Here is a 24,860-nt window from a genome sequence, read left to right as displayed (position 1 = left end):
TCCTATAAATAGGTCGCGCTGACAAAAACATATGATTTCCCATGCGACCTCGCAGCAGCTTAACTCCATTTACCCCCGTCGTCAACGGCCGCACCCCCCGCTATATGGCCCGCCGTTTAAGTGCCTCCGTAGGCTCCTATCTCCTTTCCCGTTTTCATGCATCCACAAAGCTCGACCATCCCTTCTTACGTCCGCGTCTCCTTTAAATCTAGAATATTTGTAGGCCCCTCTCTCTTTTGGCTAGCTAGTTAGAGATCATTGGTATGGCCGACCACATGGAGCTCTCTGTGGAGAGCGGCGGCGGTGGCAGGCCCCCGCCTAGGCCGCAAATCAGCCTTGTGGGACTGTTCTTGGCGTGCATGGTCGCTGGCGGTGTGCAGTACGGCTGGGCGCTGCAGCTCTCCCTCCTCACTCCCTACGTCCAGGTATGTAAACGTGTTTGTACGCGGGTGTTTTTTTTTTAGGAATCTGGGGGTGTGGTTTTCTTGAAGAGTACGTACTGCTGTTCTAAAAATAAGCAATCTTTCAAACGTAAGTATTTTGTACCAGGGCTTCTATGATAGGCATTGCATATTATTTGAGAGTGTTGAGTTTGCTTTTTTTTCTCGTTCATTGAGTTTGCTTATTCATTTTTGGGAGAAACCCGGAGAGGAAACTAGGTGATACTTGACGTGGTTGCATGAATCGATTGTAAAATATTTTTAATAATATTTTGTTGTGTGAAACAAAAGTTCCTGATTAAGGGCAGACGCTTAAGTTGATGCTTAAAAGGTAAAAAAAAAAACATAACCATGCTATGTGATACACTAAACGGACGCTAATTACGAGCGCTTAAACCCGCAGGTAGGTACACAATATTTATCCGATCTCGATAGAAAAAGAGGCAAGCAACCGGCTCGTGTTGTTGCGTCGATGTCGTGGTTGACACGAGGATTCGCCGACCTAACTACCAATCGAAGAGGAAATTGATGCCCGACTTCCCCTGTTTGTGCCTCCCGTTGGAGAATCCCTAATAATATGTTTAGTGGAATTGTAATTATCTTTTAATATGCATAGTCCGCAATATTTATTATCGAATATAACCCACATAATTAAAATGAAGAAAACTAAGCATTATTTCACGCATAGTTGCATGTCGGGTGGAACTTTTCTCATGCACTGTCGCCTGTTGGTGGAGGGGAGGGGGTGTGCATGTTGAGAGAAATATGTTAGTGCGATCACCTATTCTGTTATCCTAGATAATACCTCTTCACATTTTTACCATATATGAATCGTAGGGGGCCTAGTAGGATGCTTCAGTGGAATGATTTGTTGCTAAAAAAATAGAATATAAGGAGAGATAATTGGAGGACTTGCATGTGTTTAATCATATGAAGGGTCTTCATGTGGTGGAAAATAGGATGTGGAGGGCATACATACCCTGATGTCGATGACGCGCATATGCTCGAAAATGGGATCAACTAGAGTACACGGATTGCATTTTGTAAAATCCTAGGTTGGCTCTTCTCATTTATATCTTGTGAAGATCATGAGCACTTGCAGGTGCTTATTAACAGATTACGGTGTATGACAAACGATGGGATAAAAGTGTAGGGGTGTGGTTTTACGAAGGAGGATTGTGACTACAAGAGGAGGTGGGCTAGTTTGTTGCCTCCTATGGGCTAGGTTTGGTGAGTTAGATTGAATAGATGAATTAAGGTGCCAGAAAAATATTGCCACCTATATAAAGTTTTATATTGTGTTGTACTAACAAGTTGCTCATGAAAATTGTTAGCTCATCCATTAAGCTTCTTAAGCTTAACGAGTCAAAATCAGTTGTTGACTATGTGCATTAAAAAGATAGTTATAAGATGAAGGAGCCAAACTTTGAACGGTCCTTAAACTCGTGAGCTATGAGCTTTTGGCCTGCTCCTAATGGGAAACCTACAAGTAATTGAGAGTTTAAGGGTGTGTTCCGAAACACTCCGACTCTGACATGCACAAACTCAAAGTGTGCAGCAGACCCAAATGGGTTAACTTTGAAGAGATCAAATCTAGGACTTGCATCATCCTTACGAAAAATTATGAGACATAATTAAAAAATCCACATATTCAAGCAGCTGGGTAATTTGAACACAGTTTTGCCACCACCAAGTGAGCCATCTTTTTTACTCGTTCTCGATTGCTCTCGGGGTTCTTCTTTAACTAGTATAGATGGTAGGCTATCCTTGTGCAAAATACAAAAATCAAGATTTTCGGACCCGCACCGCACACGACATGTTGTCGTAGGAGATCACACGATCACTACTTAACACGTCGACCCATAGCGGATGTAAAGTAGATGATGCCCTATCAATACAGTTATTTTCATTTGCTGCACCTCCTCTTCATTCACCTTTCATCCTCGTTTCGTTTGTCCTAGTCTCACAAGTGCAACGACCCGATGTGTGTCGAGGCATACAAAAATGAATGACTCAACAACGACTAACTACTAGGTTCCTTATTTCAAGCGTAGGAAGGAGCTAACGATAATCGTAGGGTTTTTTCAAACTCGGAGTGAATTCTCAAAATGGGTTATCTTAGGAGTGCCCTAAAATAATGTATTCCAATTCCTAACTAGCTAAATACTCAATGCATTGTTATGGGATGAAACAACATTTGAAATGTGATGGCATCCAACTGATTGTCCTTGGTTGTCACCGTACTCCTCAAAGGAACCGTAGGAGCACTCGACCGTCGGCGCATGGTTGTACTCACACATGGGACTATCGACTCAAAAATGAATGAATCAACTACTAACTAGTAGGTTCCTTATTTCAAGCGTAGAAAGGGGATAACGATAACCGCAGGGTTTCTTCAAACTCGGAGTGAATTCTCAAAACAGGTTATCTTAGGAGTGCCCTAAAATAGTGTATTCCAATTCCTAACTAGCTAAATACCCAATGCGTTGCTACGAGATGAAACAATATTTGAAATGTGATGGCATCCAAGTGATTTTCATTGGTTGTCACCATCGTCCTCAAAGGAACGGTAGGAGCACTCGACCGTTAGGGCTTGGTTGTACTCACGCGCGCGACTATCGACCTCGTCCTTGACCGCCTCATGTCCTCGTCCACGAATGTTTATGAAACCGTCAACATGTGGACGTCCTCTAGAGCATGATTGTCATCCATCTTGACGAATGTTTGGTCGCCCATGTCGCAAGCGCATGGTGACGGTTGTCCATGTTGACAAGTGCTGTTCAACCATGTCGTTCAAGGCCTATTATCCATCGCTAGGATCAACGAGAGTCTACTGGCCATACTCACCCGCGAGCGCTTTCAAATTCATTCGACTTGAATAACCGTTTGCCAATTTAATTTATAACACGCATAATTAACTGCATTCCAAATTAATTAATGGCCTACTATATGCGGTCCTAGTGGCTCACATTCCCTTAGCTTGCGTTCTAAAAGAGTTGTTGGAATAGTATACCTCTCAGTCCTAGCTTGTTCCTAGACAATTTTCTTGAGAGTCTTGGTCATATTAGAAGTCTTGACATTCGGTGGTGAATCGGGTTCCATATAGCAAAGCATCACAGGTCTGATCTATGTAGATTCACCACATGATCTCGATAAGCATTCTTACCGACATCAATTGCATCATCATATGTTTCTTATGAAAGTGGGGTTTCTTGGACATATCCTTATTTTCATGCTTGAGAATAGTCCTCAGATTGTGAAACCAAGTCACAAAGTATGTGTCATTATGTTAAGGCCGCTGCTACACGTAAGTTGGATGATGAACATGATTTCTAAACCGCCTTGGCGACCATTCGATGCAAGTCAGCGTGGTCGTCCAATCTATGGCAGCCGGAGCATGTGCACACTTCCCCGAGGAATGCGACGCCCATCGCCGTTCTCCTCTTTGTCTTGCATCCTCCACGGCCATCAATTCACACCGCGACTCTCTATTCAGACAACAATGATGATGCAAAACCCATCGTGGCACTTGCTCCAATGACCTCACAGCACTGGCTTCGCCACCGAGCACGCCAATACACACACCGAGTGCTGCATCGCAGCTCCAGCTTTGCCAAAGAGTGTTCCAATACAACACCCAACGTTGCATCACAGATCCGGGAGTTGGTTGTCATCGCCCGCAGCACTGGGAACTGCCGTTGCTACTCCATAGTAGCATCGAGCATGGCAAAGATCCAAAGCAACACCAACGAGATCCGACGAAGCTCCATTGAAGCTCCACGGCAGTACCGTGCGGCACGACAAAGATCCAATGCAACACTAATGGACACCCGACATAGCTCCTTGTTAGCACTACGTGGGAACGCGGGCTTCATTGCAGCATCAGTGCCTTCATTACAGCACTAGCGACCGGCGACGACGGCTTCATCGCAACATCAATGACCTAACATCATCGCGCCACATCCGGCATGCACCACTGGCGACTGGGTTGTAGACTTGTAGCGTGTTAGAAGTTGCAACGCAACACGCCAGATGCTCCCCCTCCGTGTGTCGGCGATTCTGTGCATCACCGGCCATCATTGCCCCCACTACACTGAAGCGCCTCATCCTTCACGACACCACGATCGCTCTAGCATGAACCACGGCTGGCTGGTTTCTTTGGAGAACCAACAACAATGGTTGGCTTGCCACAAACCTACATGCACCTTGCTGTCAATCTGTTCCCCTCAAACAGCACCAAGGTCATCTCTAGACTTCCAAAAATCGGCGGCTCCTGTAAAAATCACTGGTGGGAACAATTTACATAGCCTACGGATTCCATGCAGTATGATCTGCCAGCAACGAGTGGTGGTTGGACGGGCCACGGGGAGCACCAACTAGTCAATGGAGAGACGCTTGGGGATAAAGAACAAAGAGAAAGGGAGATCTCACGGATGGGATCGAGCATGAGGAGCGAGGCCGAGAAAGTGTGGTCGTCCCGTTGGAATATGTGGCACAAGATGAAGGCGACTTCAAGGAGCGAGAAACGAATCATTAGAAAAGGAGAGTTTTCCTTAAGTTAATCTTTCTACAGGCTTCTAGGTAGTGTAACACTAGAAAACAATGTGTTGGAAGGTGCCACCTACAACCTAAACTCTCGAAGCACATGCATTCATGATGTATAATTCATATCAACTTTATAATATAAATACAACCACTAAATCTAACATCCCTTTAATCCAGCATCACTACTAGGCATCAACAATTTTCGTTAAGTAACCCTTGCTATATGTATCTTATATGACTACTATTGTCAAGTTGACATCTCATTACCACTACGCCACTAGAGGAAGAAATCAAAAAACCAATTTGAAAGATCTGTCGAGTTAAGAAAATTCATTGTCCGACACAGACCCATATATAGCCAAGGAAAAATGGTAGAATCTAATGTCATAGGCCCAGTGCCAAATTTGCCAAGATGTGATTGTGCATAATTTGGGGATATATCCTAACTAGGCACTATTTTTTAGGATTTTGCTCATAGAACTTAACATCCATATGAGTAAACAACAATAGATTAACATCACAGATAATCATACAAATTGCGAAATATTATGGCTTGGCTTCACGAGGATCTCTGTTACCATGAACTCATATCCATCTACTTACGCCAAAAAGTAACGAATTTACAAAAGGAGAGGCATCACATGTCGACACATAGATCCTTATATAGGATGGTTTTCATGTGATGACCTGGAGGTCATGAAAAACATCACATGCATTGGTCATCTTAGTACCATATTCTATAAATCATTAGTGTTATTATTTACATCATTAGCACTTAAAAAGCCACCAAAGTGACCCACCCATCTCAACGCACCAGTCACAACAAAAAATAGCAATACCTTGCATGAGGAAAAATTTATAAACGAATGTGTTGTACACACGAAAACTAAAGGCCCACCCGTGTGTGACACATGGCGAAAAAATATGAAGGAAAAAAACATCTAGTTCCCCACTTCGAATCTTGATGGACGTTGATAAGTATGGAACATTATGTACGAGCACATGGCAATTACAAACATTATTTATGGCAAGTTTAGTTCTACAAGGATGGTAGTTTTCGTGCTTCACTTTAGTTTTGATAGGAACTTGCCATGTGTGACTGGAAATTGCCATCCTTGTGTGACTGGAATTGCCATAAAAAAGTCAGGGGCAGAGTGCCATTAGGATCTCAAGTCATGTAGCATGGTCAATGTTCTAACTCTCACATGCTAGCCACCAATATGATCCTTAAAGTCGGGCATGCCACCACATCATTGGCGGTGTGGTCTTGACGCCAAGCGCACCACCCCGCTCGGTGTGCTCTATCCCCGTCTGCAACGACGGCTTTTATTTGCAACCTAGCTTGCGAGAACGCACTAGCAGCTCCCCATGTGCTGCTCCTCAATGAATCTGCAATTCCCTTGCTTGTCGTGACCGATCCCCGCTGGAAATGACCATGTTCATCGGTGGTGAGGGAGGAGATCCTGAGGCATAGGGATACGACGAGGGGAAAGACACCAGAGTGGAGGGAGGCGACGAGGCAGTAGAACTTTTTGGGGCTGGTGTTGATGGTTCATCATGCTCTAGCTACTCATGACACTTGAGATGTGCTGCTCCATGGGAGGAAACGGAGAGAAGACTCAATATTGAGAGGCCAAAGGTGGAAGACGTGCTTTTTTGAGAGCACTTAAATTGCATACCATAGTTTTATATAAGGTAGAGGGTAAAGTACACTAATTTGTCAAGCTCCCACCACAAACCAGTGAGAAGCAAACACCACACCAAGTTGGACACACACAATAAAAATCCAACACAAATGGACATACCCTAAACTAACCAACAAAGCGGCATCTCAACCATCACATATCACCTCTAAAGAGCAGCACCCCTAAACAACCCTCCTTGCTGATGCACCAAGCACACTTGATTGACTACAAGAGGTGGTAGGTGGATTGCGGGACTCAGCGGCCCCGAGAAAGCTAATGACTTGGAATCACTCATGATGTCATAAGAGCCCTTGAAGCACAATCTAGGGAAGTGGAGAGAGCCAAATGAACGCAACGTAAAAAATCTTACACGTGTCTTCAAAACAATACTCCCAACAAAGATATGACGTTGAAATGCCATCACCGATCTGGATCCGAACCTAGGCTTTCGCATGAAGGCATCAAACCAAGTGGGAGGGAGCAAGGTGTCTACACTCGACCAGGACACCTCCACGCAGGGGAACGACACCCACATGGCCGCTAACATGGGCCAAAGATGTGCGGGAGTTTCTTCCAAATTAGTGCATACCTACTCCCCACCCACAAAAAAGGGCAACACCACAGTGTTGGTTCACTTTGTTGCCACCACAGCATCATGCTATTGAAACATCAACAACGCCCCCACCAGCACAACCAACATGACGAGCAGATCGCAGCCACCTACACCACCATGGCACCTAACAGCCCCCAAGTCTCGGCCACAATAAAACTCCACCATTTCACCCAAATCCAGATCATGCAGATCAACAAACCCGAGTGACCACTTCAGCCGAGGCTGCACCACTAGGCGGAGTTAGCGCCACCCCACCCGCTACCGAGAAACACCATCAACGAAAACTCATGGCACCATGCCACCAGGAACGTTGCCAGAGAAGAGATGTGTCCTCGCCGGGTAGGAAGGGGAGTCGCACCCAGGGAAGGCCTTGCCGCTGCTGAGAGATCTATTTTTTCACGTTTCCAAACTATTACACGGTCAAGGGTTGTAGAGCATATGCCCAAGGTCATAGAAGTGTTTTCCCCAATACGAGTCGCCCTCATACCCATGAACTTTCCCTTCCCCCACCACCCTCCTCCTTTTTCCAACCACCCCCGATTTCCATCCTCTCCTACAAGTCCATATACAAACATCACTAGTCAATCCTCCCCTCCCCTCCCCTTCCGACTATACTTCGCTTTCCTAACAACAATATTATTCTGGAGATTACGTTGCCGCAGAGTTGGGCTCTCTAACGATCACATAGGCCACCACATTGCTTTTCATGTTTCATGTTAGTGGGGAGATGTCGAAAATTGCATGGAGTTGTCTGCAAAAACTGAATGAAGAATACAATTATTTTGTCAAAATCTAGGTAGTTCACCGAGAAAATACAATGTTGTAAAGACCAATATGTTCACTACTCTCTTTTTGTAGAGTTTGAAATCAAATCGCGTGTTGATCCAACAAACATGCAAAGTAATAATTGAAAAAATCGCAGGGTAGTCAGGATTTCACTTCATTCTTGTAGAAAGTTGTCACATCATTTAAAATAATTGTGTAGTTCACTCGCCTTGTTTCCCACAGGCTAGATGTGTCAATAGAAAGTTATTGGAAACCTGAAATAATTAAATTGCAGTTCACTTCAATTCATTCCTCTGGTTAATTCCCCTTATGTGAAATGCACCCGACTGGTCCGGTTCACTCCTTCATTTCACATAGTTCGGTTACTCTTAGGAGCAGTTCACATGTGTTTGATGAAACAACCTGAGATTTACCTTTTGTAAACTACATTTAAATCGCAAATAGTTATGAATAGTGTTCTATGTTAAAAGGTTTTAACTCGTCAAATATTATTTGAATGGTCTCTCCTTCGCATCTTTTAGACTATCAATCTAGTTTTTTTTTGTGTAAATGCACTCAATGGCACTCCGTAGGGAACACGCCATTTTCAGAACTGCTCTTAAACCATAAATAATCACAAAAATGGTTCTATAGGAAAAGCTTTCGCCTAATCCTTAATATCCAAAGATATATCATGTGCCCTGTACCAACACATAGCTTGAAATTTCCTCAAAAACAATATTAAAATGTGTGAAGTTCCACTTGATAGATTGTGGTTTAGTTGCCTCTTTCATGCAATTCACGTTTTTATTTTGAGACTTGGTAGGAAAGAACATCCGCTTCTTGGTAATTTCAAAATTTTCCTTGAATTGTTTTTGTGCCTTGTCTATATATTTTATGAAGGTGTATCATTTGCATCAATCTGAGAATGGTTTAAATTTTTCATAAAAACACAATTTGTTGCATCGACACGTACACCTTGCTCTTTGAAACTCCTCTTAAATCTCGAGAAGTTTTCTATATACAAAATCTTTGCCTAATCCATCACTTTCCAATAGTAAACCAACACATCATTATTGACAAACCTTTTTTAAACGGTCCCAAACAAATCAAGTGGACTTGTTTAGTCTTATTCTAGTTCTCTTGCTCCCACCTAGAGGTTTCGAAGTTCTTGCAGAATAACATTATTCAAATGCTTGTAGAAGAGATGACTGTGTGTGTATACATTATAGCCATTATGCAAGGAAATGGTCTGCCTATATTAAATAATTGTCAACCAGACTTTTTCTCCATCATTTTTTCACATAATTGTTTCAAGCAACTTACGAACAATTTATCAAAGTAACAAAAATCGTATACCATTGGTTAGCGATTACCGATGCATAACTATTTCATGTTTTCAATTTTTCCAATATCAACACGGTATTATACAAAATTCATAGTTCCAAATGAACAAAAAGAAAATTTGGATATATGTTTGAAGAAACTTTCAAACCATTTGATGGAAAGATGTGTGTGATATATTGTTGGAAATATATGGTATAACCTAAAAAACTATGCTCAAATTGCTACACGAACTCCATAACTGCTCATGTGAAATAGTCAACTGCCTAGTGATGAGGAAGCTAAATGCTTTCAATAGTTCATTCATTTTTTCTCGGCGAATCAGAAATGGAACATGCTAATTGACCTCTGACTGAATTTGCTAATTTTTTGGCGATGAGAAGCTAACTTCTAGATTGTAGGTTTGCAAAGTTAAGTTCCATTTTGTTTAGTCTAGTCCACTTGACGATGTGAATAACTATAGTCACCAAGGTTAATTACTAGAGTCATTAGTGTTTTCTAAATGGAGAAAATGGATGAGCTAAATATTGATTACTTATTACTCCAAAAAAACAACAAACTTATGAAAGTCATGAAGTTAACTAATGTAATTTTTTAGGAAACTCTTTTTCCTACTTCTACAAATTACCAAGTTAGTCGTCGCATAGAGTGAATACGTGTTGCGAAGGTCTTACCATGCTTGAGTATTTTCAATGATAGATTGACTGGGAGTCATAGAATGAAACACATACTCATATCCCTTCCACTTGAAGCTATAGTGGTTGTTGCACCCATTATAAATGATACTATGATAAAATTTACATTTGTGTGACAACAAGAGATGACATGCAGTTGTGGGAACCACATCGCATTCAATGGTGTCTCCAGAAGCACCAACTTGAAAGTTACTTCAACTTAGTGTTTAACCTTTATTTTATCGGTGTTACTTATCTATGGCCTCATGTGTGGCCTAGGGTGGCACTTGTATTTGAGGTGAAGTTTGGAGAATATTTATTCATTTGCCAAATTATGGCAAAAACCACCATCTATGATGACCTTGATGGATCTCCCATTGATTCTCGCTTAAACAAAAAGTGCATACACGTAGTCGTTGTCGCAAAAGAATTGGGCATCCTTCCTTAATACTCCTTCCGTCCCAAAATAAGTGACTCAAAAGTGATTCTATTTTGTACTAAAGTTAGTACAAAACGGAGTCGTTTTTGAGTCACTTATTTGGGGACAGACGGAGTACATTGTTGTAATGCCACTTGGTGCATATATAGTGATTTTTATCTCCCGTAAGGGTGGTTGTGATCCCCCAAGTGTAAGGGTGATCTAACCTAGTAGTAAGTATTTCCCTTTGTTAGAGAACCAAGGTTTATCAAACTAGTAGAAGCCACATGGCAAACAAAGTGAACGGTGCCTACGATTGTAAGGGGAATAGAATTAGGGTCATGGGTCAACTAGTGGCATATAACATTTGGGCATACGTCAAGTATACACACATGGTCTGGTGAACAAATAATAGTTCAGCGGCGATTAATTTGTGGACAAGCATGTGTTTTTCATGTTATACCTCAACTTACTTGGCAAGGGTTGACCTAACCTTGTTTCTATTGAAAATGTATTAAAAGGATGGAATGGTCATTGTCGTAGTGACAATGGATTTTGTGTAGAAGAACCCAAGGTAGTGCTCATGTCAATGCTCGGATGAGGAAATAATGTAGTGACCGGTTGGTGAAGATGCATGACAAGAGAGCCAGCCAGGCTCAGGGCTCCTTTGATTCAAAGGAATTCTACAGTATTTTTGGAGGATTGGAATCCTTAGGATATTTTCTTACATTGGTCCTTTGATTCATAGGATTGGATCCCGTAGGTATTTTTCCTATGGAATTTTTTTACTACATTTAATATGAAATCTAACATACACTCCAACCACTTTTTACAATTCCTTTGATTTCCTCTCGCATGAGACATTGTTAATCCTATAGGATTAAAATGGACATGCCAGTCCAATCCTCTACTTTTTCTATTCATGCGTTTTCAGAATCCCGTGAATCAAAGAGGCCCTCATAGTTTATTGACCAAATAGGTCGGGTGAATTTCGGCTGGACAGTCCAGGAGGGTCAAACACACTCGTCCATGTAAAGTTGGCACTCATAATAGAGAGGAGAAAGAAATGTTTTGTGGAAAATTGATGAAATGAGGCTAAATCAATGCAAAGGAAGGCTTGATATACTAGTAACAAATCGAATAAATGGAACTAAACGAACGTAATCTCACAAAATCCAACGAATGGCAAGAAATTGGGCGAGACTATTTTTGTGCAGATTTTGGAAATTGGGAATAATAACATGGATAGAGATATGAGCGTTTCCAAATTGTCGCATCCTTGCTTAGAACACCAATGATAAGTGAGAAGTTATAGGGTGGTACAATCTTCATGATTTTAGGTGGATTGATGGATGTGCTCAAAGATCATGAGGGCAAACAAAGGAAACACTAGAGGAAATCAGTCAAGACAACTTCACTCCAGGATACACCTCAATCATAAGTTCAGTCACGAGTAATAGATAGATTTAAGAACAACAAAGAGAAGCAAATTAAAAAGGTTTTTTGTCCCGAGATCCTTAAGGGAAAAGAGGCATTGGGAGGACAATCTTCCCCAAATGTCTAGAAGAGACAGACATCTTGGTATTCCAGCGGTTAAAATACCCGAAGTTAGTTCCATGCTAGGAGGGGGTAGAGAAACTATTGTCTAAAATACATGATAGAAAGTTAGATCAATTAGTGTAGAAATAAATATGTGTAATGAAACAAATCATAATTGACTAGAAATTTCAAATCAAGAAAATATTCAGGTGAGTCTATTTCCGATTGCCCAATCTACATGAAATGGAGGTGGATTTGGGAAAAATGTATGAAGAACATTTGTGAAATCATGATGAATCACAAGGACACATAAGAAGTTTTTTTGGATATCTAGTGATGCCAAGGAAACACCCTCTTATAACAATAGATTTACGCAACACAATTGACCTTTGTATATTTGATGCATGTGTTCATTGGCAATGGAGAATTTACCATGGTGCTAACCCTGGGATGCTCCACGTAATATCTTAATGAGACAAGAAACAAGGAGGATTATAATGATGGTCTCAGTGAGTCCATTGTAAACTCGCTAAGAATATGGTGGACGATCTAGACAAGATGTCTAGAACGATACAACGATCATGTCAAAACTACATCTTTTGTAGATCTCTCATGGTGATGTATTATGTCGGACTAGTAGATCTCTCATTGTACATCTTTTGTACATATTTTGTAGATCCCTCTATAATGGTAGAATAGTAAATGTCGTTCCTAGATGTGTATATTTTATACTTATCTATGTAATACTAGCATGCCATTTTGGATACGGGTTCCTACTCCGGAAGATATGGTGTTCCACGTCTTGCTAAGTTTGTCGTTTGGCAGTGGGCACTCTACTACTCTCACGTAAGACTCAACATGCATCACCACGGGTTGTGCACAATCCAATATGTGTTGATAAACCACTTTCCATCAACAATAATGTTCACTAATACACTGAAAAAGCAACCTAGGTGTAGAATCATATTCCAAGGGGTTTCTTGCAAACTAGGAAAGGGTGAATTCAATTCATCAAGTCCTCTTTGGAAGATTTTATCCATGTCTTAGAAATAGATCTCATCCATAACTCAACCATGGATTCGATCTATGCATCGACCATGCAATTATCTCATGAAAATCGCATTGAGCCAACTCATCTAATGAATTAGATATCAAAACATACAATCTCAAAGACCTGCCATCTGTTTAGTGATAGGCTCCCCATCTAAACGTTGCCACATATAACGTTTGTGCCATAACCTGAGTCTAGAATGAACCATCATTGCTATGACACCACTATGTGGGTACGAGGTAGGATACTCTAGTGGAAAAAAATCCACCCTACACGACGTAAGATCATGATGTACGTACGGTCTCTCATGATTACCCCTCGATAGTTGACTTGTAACGGAAGTATAGTAGACAATGATCGTCGATGCAGTTGTAGCCATACGTCTCCTCCCCTTCAATAGTTGATTAATTCTTGTTTGAGCATCATGGGTGTTATGCCTCCGAGGTGTGCCCACCTATAAATGAATGACTCAAAGATGAAGTAGTAGTTTCTATGTCGCAAGACAAGTAAGGATACCGTTTTGATGATTGGAGAGTTCCTTCTAACATTTGGTGGATCCCCTAAACTGGTTATTTCATTTGTGACCTAAATTGATGCACTCCTTGTATCACTTCCTCTACTAGGTATCACCACTTGTAACCATGCAGACTACAATGGCAGTAATCTACTTGATCTTATCCAAGGGCATTATGAATCCTTAAGTGTGTGACCTCGCGGGTTCATAGGGACCTAGACGTGGTAGTGACCCTAGTAACTCATACTCAACCTAGTAGTTTAGTCACTCCTTACTTACATGAATCAACTTCTACGTCGGCGCCGAGTTCATAAACGAGTACCTAGCCAAGTAGAACTCATCCAATAACTGGTTCCGAACTAGAGCAATACGTCCTAATTCCCAATTTCCCTGAAGTCGTTCCAACGAACCTCTCAATATGCCATATACAAAATCTTCTTGAGTCGTAATATATATGTTGAACCCAATTTAATAACTTCTCATCTTTATTTGTGGCTACAACCTCTCTTTTAAACCTATGAACTAATACAAGGTAAGATTAACTCTTAACCTCATCCATATGGAAATGCATTCCTTGATTTGATATGTCAAAAAAGGCCCAGATACATCTCTCCTAGTCGAAAGGGAGAGATCATGTATTGGTCAACCATGCCTTCCCACGTGCTTCACAACATGCCTAGAAGACACTTTCAAAACACCTAGTAAAGGAGTAGCACTTGGCAACCCCTAATCTGGTCGATCCTCATCCAAAGGATCATGAAGTAACCTTTACTCTAAGGACATATCATATACATTAAACATGAGACTAATAAATGATAAGTAGCTCGATACATCTTGAAAATGTAAATTTTAGGTATGTTCTCCAAACTCAAGCTACACCCATGAGATTGACATCTACATGTAAATTGCATTTTAGTGTAGACATCTATTAATAGACATACAAGTCTATGGATATATTCCCCCTCCACACACCTACCATAAATAGGTATATTAGGATATTGTCATACAACTCAAAGCCCTGACACAGATCACATATTTATTGAAGGAAGTCAAGACAATATTCACGGGTGACTAGATAATAGATAACAAACATAGAGGAATACAATCATAAAATGATTGCATCTATGGCTTATTCTTAACATGATCTACAAAAGTCATCCTTTGTGGTCATATATCACATCCATGAGCTTGCATGCTAGCTATTATCACCTCCCTCGGGCCATGACGATGCCCTTTCCCCCTCCAGTCGTACCCATCACTACCCTCACCTCCAACCACTTTAGTAGGTTCTCTTATTGCGATGGACATAGTACATTGGAAAGCCATCACAAGTGTTCCTTTTTCGCAACCACGATATGGTTAATAAATATACCTCCTTCGAATCACAATTGTTTGAGTCCTCCCCCATGGCCTTGCTCATATAGTTCTTGTGGAGCTTGAGATGATTTTCCGTCAATGTGGCCACGTAGGACAAGGCTCTTGGCATCGAAGCCACCCATGAACTAGTGTGCCTCTCTCACCCAAGAGATGAGCGTTTAGGTGAGATATGTCACTGGATTGAGACCGTTGACGAGGAATACATGCTCATGGGGATGTGGTTGGTAGTGGATCCTCCCATGGACACACCATTACAAGATCTGATAGACATATGTTCTTATTCCCATCAACCGTGCTTCGAAGGCAACAATGGACAATCGTGGATGATGAGAGTGAGTTGTGATGGGACTCTGACATGCAAATTGAAATGTTGTTCTTTTTATGGAGTGTTTGTACTTATGCTTTGGACGGTGGTGCATGAGCGACACCGATCAATCTTTGTTAGAAAATGTATATAATCATGTGGGTTTAAATGGAGTCTATTACATGGCAAAATTGGCTTGTCTTACATTTTCCATTGGACCAACAAAATGTGATACACTAATAAGCTTTGATACGCACAAGCGCCACTCAAGTGGATTTAGTGAGCTAGAGATGTGAGGTCACAAGTTCCTCATTCCAATATTTATAATATGGAGCCAAATCTAAGAGGAATGTGTCAAATTTGAATATTTTGTGGAGGTGATGAGATACCGAACATGCTATAACTCTCTCATGCATGTGATATGTGGTATAATTTTGATTGCATACAACTCAAACTTTTTTAGTTTTGAAGTTATGCTAAGAAACTACGTAAATTTATATATTACCATCATAGCATGTACACACTTGGATTCACTAACATGGTTTTGTATGTTTACCTTTGCTTCAACAGACATTGGGAATACCTCACGCTCTTACTTCAGTTATGTGGCTTTGTGGACCTATTGCTGGATTAATTGTAAGTTAACTATGATAATGGAATCTAAAGAACTAGAAGTACCTTTTTGATCTCCAAGAGTCAACTATCTAAGAACTTAAGAGTGGAAAACATGCATACCTACTGCTTCTTTCTTATTATACTTTAAACCTTGGTCTATAAAATTAATAAATTCTTCATGCACCCTCATGAATCTTTACTAAAAGAATAAGAAGGAGCATACAATTCCAATCTCCTGTATTCATCATTGGAACCAAACACATGATTTTCCGATTCATTTAGGAGCTGGCATATATCCTGCAATTTTTTTGTGAATCATACATTTCAAATTAACACATGCATCGTATGTTTATGAAGGTGCAACCATGTGTGGGTCTCTCTAGTGACAAGTGTGCTTCACCCCTAGGGAGGCGGAGACCGTTTATCCTTTCAGGATGCATCGTCATCTCCATATCGGTGAGTACCATGCAATCATACCTCTTGTGATTACGTACACTATCAACCTGTCATAAACCATCATTGATATGTTGCTACACTCTTATGTTTGAACCCATAGGTTGTAATTGTTGGGTTCTCTTCGGACATTGGGTACGCACTCGGCGACACAAAGGAAGATTGCAAGTAAGCTAAATATTTAATTTCAGGTGTTTAGTAGAGAAATAAAGAATCTTACTATAATGTAACGCCAAGTTGACAAGAGATTTGTACAGAGATTACACTGGGCCTCGGTACCGTGCGGCCGCCGCTTTCATTTTGGGATTTTGGCTACTCGACTTCTCCAATAACACAGTTCAAGTGAGTGTGCGCATGCTTTCTCAAGAGCATACCGACCTATATCATGTCTTTTTTTGGTAGTCTAGACAAGAGAAACTTATTAATTTCACATTAAAAATTGTACTAAGAATATAGTTATGACTAAATCCATCGGACAAAATAATCTTGAGAGAAAATATACATTATTTATATAGAGAGAAAAACAATTTGGTCAAGCAATAGCGAGGGAAGTTCTATGTAAGCCATCTATGCACTCCTGAGATACGTGTAGAAATTCCAACACTTTCAATTTTTTGCATTTCCAAAACACTCAATCAAATCACATCATCCCTTGTTTGTACACATATCATGTCATGCATCCAACCATCTTCATGCGTGTGCCCCACACGAAGGGTTCTAATTTGACATTTTTGATAGTAATTAGATATTTTCAATTAACCTATGGTCAATAATCATGATAACTTACCTATGGGAAAACATCAACAAAGCTAAAGTGCTAAGCCAATATGAACTATGACACATATGCAATGTACATAATTGCCGCACATGCAGAAGTGTCGCACAGATACAAGGTGCTATTTACAAATGTGTTACATATCAAAGAGTGCTATTTCAGGAAATGAAGAACACATACAAGGTGTTGCACAAGTGCCACAGATGTACAAGGTGCCATTTACAACCAAGTGTCAAATTGTAATGAAGTGCTACACATGTACAAAGCGCCTAACAATTAACATAAAGTGCCAAATATTACAAAGTGCTTGCCATTTCACACAAGGCATTCTACACATACGATATGTTGTCAAGTTCTACTAGATCAATCGATAAGTTGCAATGGATCAACCATTAAGTTAGAATAGGAGAAAATACATCATAATGTGTAGTAAAAATTCTAATATAATAATAAGCAATGAGCCTAAATCAAAAGGAGGAAAGACAAAGGAGGGTAAGATGCGCATAACATTGAGAACCACCATCTTCCTTATGTCATTTGTGCTACTAGATGAACATGGCACAGGAGGGGACCACATAAATTTCTATATTCAAAGCCCCATCTCGTGCCAGTGGTGGACGGATGGTGTCCTCGGCATTGGCCAACTTGAGCTCACGAGTTAAATCTAGTGGAGAGAAGGCAAGGCACGCATGGCTAGGTCACAAGCGACAGCGACATGCATCTCGTTGCATCAAGCGCACAAACAAATTAAGGATTGGTTAGCAGGTCTTTCGAGGGAGTAGCAGGCTCCTACTCGACATTTGAATATGGGTGGGGTGCCCAGGCCAGAGGCTCAGTCTAGATCCCACTAAAGACGGAGGTCGTTGTTGTCTATTATTCAATACAGTGAGGAGGGTAGGGGGATATGTTTTAGTTGTTCTGTCCATCTAGAGGATGGTGATCAACCACGATAATGATGGCCATAGTGAGCTCTACAAATTCTGATGGTTACTGACTAGATCTGGTGTCAACGAGTCTTCCTCGTCACCCATGATGAGGATCCTTTTATGATTATAGAAGGAGAACGCCGACCTCCTCCTCTCTATGGGCTCATGCACCCCTTCTTCATTCACCCATGATCTTTCTCGGAGGAGCATGTCTCTTGTCAGGAAGTGGTGAGGTGGAGGTGAGGGGAGAGGTGGTGTTGTCATCTCCTTTAGGGAGTGGTGGTGTGAGCTGGTTAGTAGGGGCAAGAGGAGAAGTGAGGTTAGCCGGAAAGGAGAGCAGCGATATTTGGGGAGGATAGTGGAAACTTTGTGTAGGAGGTCACACAAAGTGTAGGTCGATTTAATGTCGATATGGGAGAGAGGTGGGTCGTATGGATGCATAGCTTTCATTGAGGTGCCTATTTGTCTCTCCATGGTTTTTTGCTATTTTAGTTGTCCAGATCATCACGTGGGGTGGACAGTTGCATTGCATCTCCATGGGTACACTAACGTTGCACGTATTTTGACAAGCACTTATTCAACAAGCACTTTGAACTCCAACAGGGAGACCGTAAAATTGTAATAGTGAAACTTGTAAACTTGACGTTGCTTTTTAAAACGGTGTTGTTTCCATCGAGTGACATCGATAGTATTTTTTGACATTTTTAAACAATTGCAGGAATTATTTAGTCGATATATTGAACACTTATGATAATTATGTAGATAATATATTATTGGAGAGGTAAGAAATATGTAAAACTGTTTTTCTAGTTCCTTACAATTTAAGAGAAGTTGCAGAAATTGAAAATTAGATGATGTCATTTTCTTGAGTAGAGCCCAAATTGAAAAGTGAAATGCATCGAATAGGTAACCAAACTAAGGTGGCTTGTACAAGTCGGCCAAGTGCAGTTCACCTAACTCAAACTGAACTTTTTAGTGTGAAAAAGTGATCTACGGAAATTTTTCGCATGTGAGGATGTGGACTTCTCGAACAAAACGAACCCATCACACATTGAAGCGATATGCAAGTTTTTTTACATCGTTTTTCCCTTGTGCTCTCGGCTCCGTGGTATGAGATTAGCTAACTGCATATATGTTTTCCATAGTTATTTTATAGAATGGATCAAGGAACTTATTACAACAAACTACTCATTTTTTAGCAATTTATGAACAAGTCCCTAACTTTTCACAAAATGACCCATGGAAACACGAAGATAGTTATTGTGTTCCTTATGGAGTATGGAACCCCAAGCACCACACATGGCAGGGTGAAATGTCTATCATGGGCCAACGAACTGCATTATCATGCCGACACTGACGACAAACTCCTAGGGTGGCCTCCACCATACACCGGTTGAGCCTCGGATCGATGTCGGAATCAAAGGGATGGACAAGAGCATGGATGATATGGGGCAAGCCACAAGGGTGGCCCTATATTCATGAATTGTAGGTGGATTTTATAAAGAACACATAAAATGGAGGAAATCATGAGAAAACACAAGGAAATCAAGGGGAAATATATGAATTACTAGTGATGCCAAGGCAAGACCCTCTTGTAACAATATATCTGCACCACACGGTTCATATTATTTCTTACAAATTCATTGGACAAGCAATAAAAAGGTGGAAGATTCTTTCCGAAGTCCTAAAACATGGATGACTTGAATTATATGGAACAAAATTTATGCACAAGTGGAGGTATCAAACTCCAAAGGGGTCTTCACTAGAAAGGGTAGCCTTCTACTGTACGAGTAGTTATCCTCACAAGGAGAAACCCCACAAGGGGAGGTACTTGATATGAGCTCTAATGTTTTGTTGTTGCCTAGATATAGGTTCACCCATGAAGGGGTAAATGAGGAAGTAAAAGGTACATAGGACAGTCGCCTAAAAGCTCCATGCATGCAGTTGCCAAGTTATAATGGGTTGTCCTAGCTAGTACAACCAGCCAGTTGAGCGAGTGTTGGCCACACAGTGGAGGTAGGTGGCATGATACCTAGGGGGTTACACGAGGGTAAGTGGTTGGCATAATAGGGATGTGAAATGGAAAGCAATATAGCATTACTAAGAGAACCAAGTACACACACATACAACATAGAATTCACCTTAGTAGATGTGATGCATGTGTCCCTTGGTGATCGACATAAAGTTGTGGTGATGATCGTAGGATGAAACTTATCATCTCATCTCCCACACCCTTCAAGAAAAGTCTTCCTGTACTTAAAACAACATAACATACGGAAATAATAGACGAGGGTCACCGCAAAAGTGGAACACGTCGATCACAAATGTACTAATGGCCTACACATCACAAATTTGTGTTCATGGTAAACAAATGCATCATCCATTAATACCCATCTCTTCTCCTTCACATACCATTATAAAAAATATGGTTGATGCATGTTTAAATAAGGAAAACAAGCATGCTTCATACTTAACATACCAAAATATCAAAGTATATATGGGAAAGTTGTGGGGGGATTATCATGCAAGAATAAATGCAATGCCACACTCAACACATATAACAATGAGAATTATTTGCCACAATCAAAACGAAGCATATGCAAAGAATGGAATGGTTGCCATCAACCTTATGGAAAGAGAAATTATTCATCATGAGTGATGCAGCACACAAGAGATATCCAAAACAAACCATGGTCAAAGTTTCATCGTGTCAGCAAGAGCACATACATAAATAAAAATGTGTCATCACGCCTCTCCCAACACAACAAGCATCATGAAAGGTATGGGTAAAAGATCAAACATGATGAAAGAAAGTAATTAATACACCCAGCTTGTAATACAGATACAAGTAATATAACGATGGGTCGTTTATAATGCAAAGCATGGGTCACAAAGGCATGCCATCGGAATAGAAATGATTAAAGCATGCAAAATGAATATGGTAATATCGGCACAATATATTTAGTAGAAAATACCCAAGAACCTTTTGAGTGTCACGTAGAATAAATTTGTGAATTTGTGTCACGACGAGGTAGGGAGGACCAATACCCGCATGGATACCTACCCCTTGTTTTCTCTCAAGAGCTCATTTTCTAATGTTAGGCTAATTAAGTATATGTTGATAAGTATTTGTGATATCCTACACATGCAAAACACGAACAAAGGTATGTTTGTGCATTGTAGATAAATAAATCATCCATCATGATGTGTTTGTTCATTTGTACATCACCGTTGAACTTAAAGTGCATGAATAATATGTGCGTCCATGTTTATATCCATGGCACTAGGCATATTGTTCAAGGAAGTAAAAAAGCAACATGTTGCACATGGTGTAAACCAAAATCTCCAATCATATGGGAGAATGTTATGGGGGCATTCTCATATAAAATAGTTTAAACATTGTCACTCTCCAAACAATGGAAATATAAAGTGTTCTACATATTGGAAGCAACAAAGGGGACTTTTGACAAAACAAATATGGAACAACATGTGAAAATGTAATCAAGTCACATGGAAGAACAATTGGTCAACACACTTGATGCGCCAAGCAAAACATTCTTATTATTATGGATGAAAAAATGTTTGTCTCAAGATATACATATAGCACTATTATGCTTGAAATCCAACCTAGAGAGAGAAGTATTCATCATGTTTGTTACAACACAAGGGGTATTATCAAGAACATTTACCATGCAAAAGGTGGTGATGGCAAGGCATATGAATTTTATTGCAAGAATTATGCAAATGTAACAAGGTAATATCATCTCAACATATACAAATACCACAAGCTAAAAACATTTCATCTAGGTCGTTGCACAAATCAAATTGAATTTGATTCATATGCATAGGTGCTAAGGACAGATGTCGAAGATGTGATTTCAAAAACTTTATGCATAGCACACGACAAAGTCATGGGACTATCAAGCATGGTATGACATATGGATTGACATAATTATGTAGAATGCTACCAGAACTACTCCACATCACATATTGATCATCTTACTCATCATAGAAAGGTGTAAAAGTAAAGTATGCAAAGGGGAAAATAGGACGTGCCATAAAAACATGAGCATAATTATCATGCAAGTTGTCCAAGTCCACTAGCGAGACAAACACATCCTCAAGACCCATTGTAACTTTGTGTACCCCCTTATGTGTGGTAGGTGTTGTAGTGGAGAAGAGCTTCTTGGGGAAATGTTCATCATTTTTATGGTAAATGTGTTTGTGTGTGTTTGGGGGGGGGTATTATTCCAACATGTCCATTATCTTGCCCATTGAGGGCGGGACTATTTGAGGATCCGGTAACCATCAAGTACGAGACCATGCACCAAGTAAGAAGACACGACAGGAATACATGTAAGGTTGTTAGACAGGTAAAAGGCCCAAGATCAAAATGCAGAGTCGATTAAAAGAAAATAAAAATAAACAAATAGGCGAGGTCTAAAGTTTTCACCGGTAGCCATGAACTTGCGCTCGAGATCCTATCTACATAATAAGCATGGCATTGGTAAAGACCGTTATGGGAGATGCGTCCAACTAACCCGTGACTACGTAACTTCAAATTGTGGTTCTGTTATCCAACAAAGTCCCATCCAACACACAGGGCTATCTTAGTTATTAAGGAATGATGAGAACAACACATTTGTCATTTAATGATTGCACCTTATCTACCTTTAGAGACTAGCTTTCAACTATCGTGTTAATCTTATTGTCACCAAAATTTGACATAGCCTTGTACTCTTCTTTACCCTTAGCCTATCCTTGTGAAATATCCAATATCTTGGGTATCTACAAGCCATACATTAAGGAATATAGAAAACTACAGTGCAACACATGGGAATAATGTTAAGTAAAAGTAACCATCAATACCTTAATGCGTGTAAACGATGCTATGAGGCTATGACTCCGCCCTTACACCATTAGGATTACTCACATCACAAATAAATCACGCGCAATAGACATTATAAATATTTATAATTGGGGATCAATGAGTATAGGTCATACAATGGCAGTAATCGTGTTGTGCACTCGATTACAAGTAAAATTACTAGTCGAGATAAAGGCTATGGTGGTGGAGGTAGTTATGGTAATGGTAGTGGCTGATGTAGATGGTACTGAGTTGGTAGATCTTATGAATGGTTAGTAAACTTATTGGTGTCTCTCACTCGGTGAAGGGTTTCCTCTCATTCGTAGTGTATACATGCAGAATAGGTTTTTGAAGTGCATCCAATGTGAATTAGTCTAGAGCCTCTTTCCTGAAGTTGTCATGCATCACTTGGTGGCAGGTAGTACGAGCCACAGTTGTCTTATGAGTGGAGGCTTGTAGGACATAAAATCTTGTTGTCTTCTCCTCTAGACACAGTCGCGTGGCTCCTTTTGATGGACATTGATTTATGACTCGCTTTACAATGTCCTGCAAGAGCAAAGGTGTTGTAGCACTTCTGTAAAAAAAGGGAGAGTGGAACCCATAGGGAGAAAAATGGAAGGCACTCCTAACCCCATAATTATGTTATCACCGATGTAGCTCCGTACGCACCTAAACTGGAATTTGGAAATATCCTATCTATATGTTGTTAAGGAAACGAAAAAAGGAGTTTATATGAACTACAAATGGGAAATTAAAAACTAATGTGTTCTCGAGGGTCTAGAGGCATCACTACTAATATTATCCATGCAGAAGTGTGGAGCATAGCTCTCTATCATATTCCTAAGACACTCTATATGTATCAAAGGGGCAGTTCCTCGTACAAATATGTTCTACTGGAAGTAGATTCCATATGACATACACCACAACCATAGTCCCCCCACACGAGTTATCACTATGGTTAACTAAGGGCTTCCTTGTGGGCGCAGCAAAATGGGTTTCCCTGTTACTCTCGTGCCAATTGCCGAACGAGAAGAAAGAGTTTTTACTGTTTTCAAAAATTACCTCAACATCCAAACCTAAAACAAAGATGTAATATGCTTCACTGTAAATCACAACGGTAATGAGAGACATGTCTCCTCTCATAATTTGTGAACACCACTAACTTGAACATTAACAAAAGATATTGGATCACTTAAAGGAATTTAATTCTTATTGAAAAGAGTTTATTCATATCCCCGAGAACAAGTACAACTACAAACATGTATATAGAACACATCAAAGAGAGGGTCAAGTTACAAGATAGCATTGAGCGGATGAAGGGAGGAGGCCTGGAGGTGTTGGTGAAGACGGCGCCGATGCTTATGGTGAAGGTGATGGCGCCAGCGGTGGTGGTTATGAAGGAGGTGCGTGTAGATCACTATACCATGGTAGAGCTTACGTGACACACCAACGTGTCGGCATAGGGTACTTTTGCCGACACATAAGTTGTAGCTAACACCGATGCAGACAGAAGATGGAACGATCGGAGGACTAGCTCAGAGCAAAAGTAATGCCGACATTTATTTACTTCTCGACACATTTTCAGTCGGCATACACCCTACCTATGCTGATAGAAAACCTCTCAATGTACACACTACATACGCCGACAGTGGGTCTTTCTATGCACACCCTACCTATGTCGACATATGATCAGTCAACGTACACCCCACCTATGCTGACACTTACCTTGTCTAGCAAGGTCTTCACCATTGCCAACACTTTCCCTGTCTAGCAAAGTATTCACCATTGCCGACACTTACTATACATGGCTAGAGGTGTACATTTGGTGTCACTTTCTTAGTTGGGATGTTTTTTCCAACAGATAAATTGTTGCTAAGATTGTGTACAGCCAAAACAACAAATTGGACACTGCTCCAATTCAAATAGTATGCAATGCTCAAATGTTACCCACAAAC

General features: G+C 40.6%; 1 protein-coding gene across 1 annotated transcript in view; it reads left to right on the top strand.

The window, feature by feature from the left end:
- The first annotated feature begins 215 nt into the window (after positions 1-215).
- The window catches only part of LOC123429304 (sucrose transport protein SUT3-like), a 69,755-nt gene continuing 45,110 nt past the window's right edge, over positions 216-24,860 (top strand). Inside the window, exons 1-5 of the mRNA XM_045113364.1 lie at positions 216-425; positions 15,840-15,905; positions 16,242-16,340; positions 16,441-16,505; positions 16,595-16,679. Of these exons, the coding sequence (XP_044969299.1) occupies positions 264-425; positions 15,840-15,905; positions 16,242-16,340; positions 16,441-16,505; positions 16,595-16,679 (477 nt within the window). The 5' untranslated portion in view covers positions 216-263. The remainder of the gene's footprint in view (positions 426-15,839; positions 15,906-16,241; positions 16,341-16,440; positions 16,506-16,594; positions 16,680-24,860) is intronic.

Source organism: Hordeum vulgare, chromosome 1H, assembly GCF_904849725.1.
Source record: "Hordeum vulgare subsp. vulgare chromosome 1H, MorexV3_pseudomolecules_assembly, whole genome shotgun sequence".
NCBI lineage: Eukaryota > Viridiplantae > Streptophyta > Magnoliopsida > Poales > Poaceae > Hordeum > Hordeum vulgare.
The sequence above is the reverse complement of the archived record's forward strand: the minus strand, read 5'-3'. Positions and strand labels throughout refer to the sequence as shown.